The following is a 6,203-nucleotide window of genomic DNA, read 5'->3' as shown; positions in this document are numbered from 1 at the left end:
ATTTTTGTTAAGCTCTAGCACGATAGAGTGGCATCATGCAAGGTACCCATCAACAATTGACGACGTCGTCCCACTGACCGGCGTTTTTGCCTTTTATGGGATAGAAATCTCTTGTACTTCTAGTTTTCCAAATTGCATCGCTAGCAATTCAAACAAGGATTTGGTAACATAGGTCTCACCTGTGGTCTAGCACGTCGATAATGCGAACGAAAATCGATCAATATGATAGGTGAAGGTAGTGTAGTATGTTATCATACAAGCTGCGCGTGGTTTTACAGTTAGATGTTCCAAAGAATGTAGTGCCTTACCAGTGCGCATCCCGGCAAAAAGTGCTTGCATTTTATTTCAACAAACCATGTCATCTCCTCCATTAGACCAGTTCGGAATGCCCCGAACGTCTCACAAGGCCACACCGAATTGATCAAAACGTAGCTTGCATTGTGCCTCCGTCCCATGTCGCGTGCCGGCAGGGCAGCGGTTTTCAATACAGGCACGACTGAGACCGACCGGAGTCCATCAGAATCGACAGCGAATACGCCTACGACGACAAATCAGACATCCTCATCGGAGTCGAGGCCATCGACGCCGAATTCCTTCTCGAGAACTGATTCCCCGTCATTACCTTTAACCGCAGTTTCAACAACGACAACAGTCTCGCTCACACCCGATACCCCAAATCCTGCTACCGTCGCGGGTGTGAATGTATCATACTCTCAAACAACAGGGTCTAGCTCCAGGGACCGCTTCGATGTTGTAGCCCCCACGTCATCCACAGCGAATGCTAACGCGACGGCCACAATCGTAATTTCAGTCCAATCTCAATCCAGTGACAGCGACGCATCTTCCGGAATCATTCTTGTAGCCACCAACGACGAAGGTAATGAAAAGAACGGTTTTGAAAAAGTAGCAACAAATCTCTGACAGTCATTTCTTCAAACCAGGATTTAGCATAGGAGCTGTTGTTGGTATTGTCGCTAGTGCAATCGTTCTTGTCGTTTTGATCGCAGGACTCGCTTTCTGGCTGTATCGCCGAAAAAGACGAAACAGAACCACTCGATCGTCTTCGTTCGATGCCTCGTACTCCATTGCATCGGTGACAAGACCTCGCGTTAATTCGTTTCAATTGGATAACCACATCCTTCCGCCGGCCATCGCCGTCGACCAATTCAATAATTTCGACCGAACTGTCGACTTGGCGAGCTCCGGACCTCTTGATTCGACTTTACGTCTCGAAAGCAGTGCCATGTCGATGCCAAGTTCCAAAGTCTTTAGCAGAACTGGATCGGAATTATGGGAAGATGAAGCGATATTAGCTGCTCGGATTCCAATGGAAAAGCTAGTGGTGAAAGAATTGATTAACGAAGGAGGCCATGGAGCTGTCTATCATGGCCAGTACCACGGCAAGAGCGTAGCGATTAAAATGTTACTACCCGATAAGAAGAAAGATTTGCGACAGATTAATTATTTCTTAGCAGAGATTAAAATGATGGCCACGGTCGAGCATCCTCGAATCGTGCTGTTTATTGGCGTGGCGTGGGATGCCCTCAGCGACCTCTGTGCTGTGTCGGAATTCCTGCCCTGTGGCGACCTCTTCTCGCTGCTTCAGCGCTTTGATCGCGTGGACCATCGACCGCAGGGCTTTGACGGAGACAAAGCCAAGATCGCACAGCATGTCGCGCAAGCGCTTACGTATCTGCACTCGCTCGATCCCATCGTACTGCATCGGGATCTCAAGTCCATGAACATTATGCTGTCCGAGTCGTGGGATGCGAAACTCACGGACTTTGGCGTGTCCCGAAAATGGACGGTCGATACCATGACCGCAGGCGTTGGCACCAAGCGCTGGATGGCACCGGAAGTCATGATGGGCAAGCGCTACGACACTAGTGCCGACATCTTTTCGTTAGGCGTCGTGCTATCGGAATTGGACTCGCATCAGCCTCCGTACGCGAGCGCAATCGAATGCAAGACATCGGAATTGGGCGAAAAAGTCTCCGAAACGGCACTAATTGAAATGGTGGCGGCAGGACGCATCCGGATCAAATTCTCGCCCAATGCGCCATCATCGCTCGTGAGTCTTGGCCACGCCTGTGTGAACCTTGACCCGAGGGAACGTCCGAGCGCCAACGAAGTGCACTATCTCTTAGAAAAGATCTCGCGCAAGTACTTGGAGTATACGCTCTAGTCTATAGAATCGACATGAACCTCGACAGGAGTCGGCGTACTTTTAAACGAGTAAAACTTCGGGCCTTAGAAAAAAGGGTAAACGGTCATCAATTGTTCTTTTAAAGAGGCAAATGAGTTTTTACTGTAATTATTCTTTGCTTGTCAACCACAAGATCGATGACGACCCCTGGAGCGAAGAGCTCCGAAAGCGAGCAGCCTGCTATTCCTGGCAATACGAACGCTAGAGCAGCTGATGAACCAGGTCTTCCTCAAATTTATCCAAAACCTGTGACTGTTCTCGTAATTGGCATGGCTGGTAGCGGCAAGACGACGCTCATGCAGCGACTGACGGCGTACGGTGTCGATGCTGGGTTGCGCAATTACGTAATTAATCTCGACCCAGCAGTTCGCAAGACTGGCTATACAGCCAATGTGGATATACGTGACACGGTTGATTATAAGAAGGTCATGTCGGAGTACGGACTAGGTCCTAACGGGGCCATCATGACGTCGCTCAACCTCTTCGCTACTCGATTTGATCAAGTAGTCGATCTTTTAGCAAAACGCAGCAGCAATCTTGAGTACGTTCTAACTTCATCGCCGTATGTGCTGCGAAAGAAAGTGACTTGATAATTATTTGGTTGCTGCCACTAGTTACGCTATTGTAGACACTCCAGGACAAATCGAAGCCTTTACGTGGTCAGCATCGGGCCAGATTATCACCGAATCGCTTGCGTCCACGTTCCCGTCCATTATTGCTTACGTCGTCGATACTCCACGTACTGCCAATCCCAACACTTTTATGTCAAATATGCTGTATGCGTGCAGCATTTTGTATAAGTTAAAGTTGCCTTTTGTGGTCGTTTTCAACAAAATTGACGTTTTACGCCATGATTTTGCCATTGAGTGGATGACGGATTTTGAGGCATTCCAGACTGCACTAGACGACGTCCAGGACGACAATTATATGGGCAGCCTCTCGCGCTCGCTAAGTCTTGTTCTGGAAGAGTTTTACAACAACCTTACGTGTGTTGGCGTGTCTGCTGCCACCGGTGAAGGAATTCCTGAATTCTTTGCTGCTGTCGATCAAGCAGCGATTCAGTATGAAAAAGAATGTCTCCCAGATCTCTTGGATCGTATCAAACGCCAGCAGAGTAAAAAATACGCACATGAAGAAGCTTCCTTGTCCAGCGTGATGCAGGACATGGAAATTTCGTCCCAACGAGATGAAAATACGCCTTTTGACAGATCAGCTGATTCGAATGTTGCCGGCGAGCGCACTGATCTCTAATTATTTTATATATATGAATACCATTATGTAAAAGTCCCATCATTTGACGTGTCGTTAATCTGCTGTTTGTTGGCATAACGGCCAATGCTTTTGTGTTATTAACAAAAAGACACCTTTTAACATTGAAAAGCAATATCAAAGGGAAGACTTTTTCTGGCACTTGGATTAATGGCGTGGGTACACTTTTCCGATTTTCTTATCGTATTAAGGGGATGTGGTCGATTACTCAAGTAATGTAATTGGACTTACCACTTGAGTGTGGTTCATATTGTGACCCACCCTTGTGTATGTGGTGGTCCTGAGCTATTGAAGCTCGGAATGTAGACGGGCACGTCGCAATGCGGCCACGCTCTACTTAGCACACACCCTAGCACAGCGAGGAAGCGGTTTGCACCTGCTTCTCTTGAAATAGATAATTAAAAGGCTTGGCTATATCGGTTTCCAAATGTAATTTAGGGGGATCCATGGAATGGCCATACAGTGAAAATATTTTAGTGGACATCTTTATTCAATACAGGGGGGAGGGGGTGTGGCTATACCAAAAGGGGTGTGTATCTATACCGGTTCCGTATATATAATGCAATCAAACATAAATCAGTCTGAAAACTATTTCCTACTTGATAAGTGCGCACGAGGAGCCGGATTACCGCTCCCGTGGCGATATGTATATCAAAGAACTTAGTGCGTTGGGTGAGGTCGCTAAGGCACCCACCACAACCAGCTCTCTGCACGTGAGAGAAGTACAAAGATTCCTGTGTAAAAAACCAACCTCTTTGTTTGAGTGTAAATGTGAAACTGTTTATATGTATTCCTATACCTCCCTGCATAGTGTGCATTTTAACCATAGCGCGGTCGTTTCACTGACGTCGTAGCCGCGAACAGTCGCCCATCATCGAAACTCCTCCACTGTCATGTAAGCCACATAAAAACCATCTTCCAACACTCCTTCTCGTCCGTGCTGTGGTTAGGTCATTTATGCCTTTGAAAAATTTAATGACTTCAAAAACGTCGAGTCGGTTTAACGCAGACAGTTCTTCACCCATAGCTTTAATCCATTCATCCGACTTTTGGCTTCTTATAGCCTCGCCATAACTCAATAAATCACGTTCAGTGATCGGATTTAATTCTGTTGTGATGATTTCGTTCTGATGATCATCATCCAGCGAAACACTTGCTCTTGAGCGCGTTGATACCGCGATCTCTGCCAGGCCTTGTTCCTCTTCTTCTGAGTCTTATTATGAGTAGTTTTTGCGCAACAATCTCTGACGAGGTACTCGTTGCTTCATCTCCTTTTAACTTCAACATGTCATCGCCATTTTCGACATTAATTTCACGCTGAATATGTGAATTCTCTGCATCAGTCAATATCTTGATATTAACATGCTGGATGACAATGACCTCTCTCTTGCTCCAAAAACACACGATATCCTTTCATCCCGTCACTCATACCAACAATCCCTAAGACTCGTGCTCGTTGCTGAAGAGAATTCTTGCGTGGGTCCCTGTAAAGTGTGCATATTGATCCAAATGCCACGATAGAGCTTAAATCAGGAACTTTTTCGTCAGCACTTCGATAGGAGATGCCGTATTCTGGCCATGTTCAAGAGGGTTCTGCGCATGCGCTCTGCCTTTCCGTTTGACGCTTGATTCTGGCTTCAGACTTGACGCGCGACCCCAGTTTTCTTGCAAAATAAATCAACCTTCTGATATTCACCGCCCCCATCAGTACGCAGAATATGAATCCTACAATCAAACATTTTCTGGAAGAGCACCAAAAATGCTCGAATTTCTTAACTGCAACATCTTTGGTCTTGGTTGAGAACAGGCGGCAATTATTTGACTTGTGATCAACAAAGTTAATCAGGTACCGATTTGTCAAGACGATCCTTTGGCAACATCGGACCCTTCAAATCGCTGCATATCACCCTTCCATATTTTTTCAATCTGAGAATACTTGCCAGTATCTTTCTTCGACTGATTGTTTTTGGTTTGTTTTTCTTGCGCACAAGTCAAACAATTCACGCGCACCTTGTCGCTCAACTGAATTCCCGATCTTGGGTCTTCTGCAATACATTCGATGGTGTCATAAGACAAACGTGCCATACGTCGATGAAAATTTATCAAAATGTCAACTTGCACATCCAAATCAACTTTGGCATTCGCTTCTTCATTTATAATTGACATGACAAGATTGCGCGGCGCCATGACTGAACGTTCTGGCTCAGCTTTTACCACAGTACGTGTTTTTTCTGAACATTGAATACCACGATACCAGTCTTGGCCTGCACCAAATACCGAACACCATCAACGTACGATAGGCTGAAACCCTTCTCCTCCAGCTTCTCCCATACGACATTATGTTCCACGTAATAAATGGTGCGAGATGGACATCAGTCAGTCAGATTATACTGGACTTACCAGCAACACGCTCTCGAAGTAAGACTGAACCGACTTTAGTGACACGAAGCTTTTAACCATCTGGTAGCATGCATTCACTTCACAATCACTTGATTGTTTCAGCATGCGCTCGTCACTCACAAGATGACGACTGAAACCACTGTACACTATCCAATGATTTTGAACGTTTGTCAAATCAACGACCCTAGCAAGCGTCATGTTAACTCCATGCCCATATCCATTATCTTTATTCTTGTTCTTCTTTCCACGACAATCTGTCGCAATGTGACCAAACTTTTTGCAATTGTAACAAGTCCTAGTTTCTGTTCTTGGCCTTGATCCTGCAGCA

The 6,203-nt window shown here is 46.0% G+C and overlaps 1 protein-coding gene across 1 annotated transcript; it reads left to right on the top strand.

Annotated features, from left to right (window-relative positions):
* Positions 1 to 223: 223 nt before the first annotated feature.
* Positions 224 to 3,863, top strand: CCR75_008584 (uncharacterized protein). Its single transcript, XM_067966636.1, has 3 exons — positions 224 to 877; positions 942 to 2,747; positions 2,821 to 3,863. Exons 2-3 carry the CDS (start codon positions 2,344 to 2,346, stop codon positions 3,455 to 3,457), a joined length of 1,041 nt encoding a protein of 346 aa, XP_067819382.1. The 5' UTR covers positions 224 to 877; positions 942 to 2,343; the 3' UTR covers positions 3,458 to 3,863.
* The last annotated feature ends 2,340 nt before the right edge of the window (positions 3,864 to 6,203 follow it).

This window comes from Bremia lactucae, linkage group LG16, assembly GCF_004359215.1.
Source record: "Bremia lactucae strain SF5 linkage group LG16, whole genome shotgun sequence".
Lineage (NCBI taxonomy): Eukaryota > Oomycota > Peronosporomycetes > Peronosporales > Peronosporaceae > Bremia > Bremia lactucae.
This window is presented reverse-complemented; position numbering and strand designations above follow the sequence as displayed.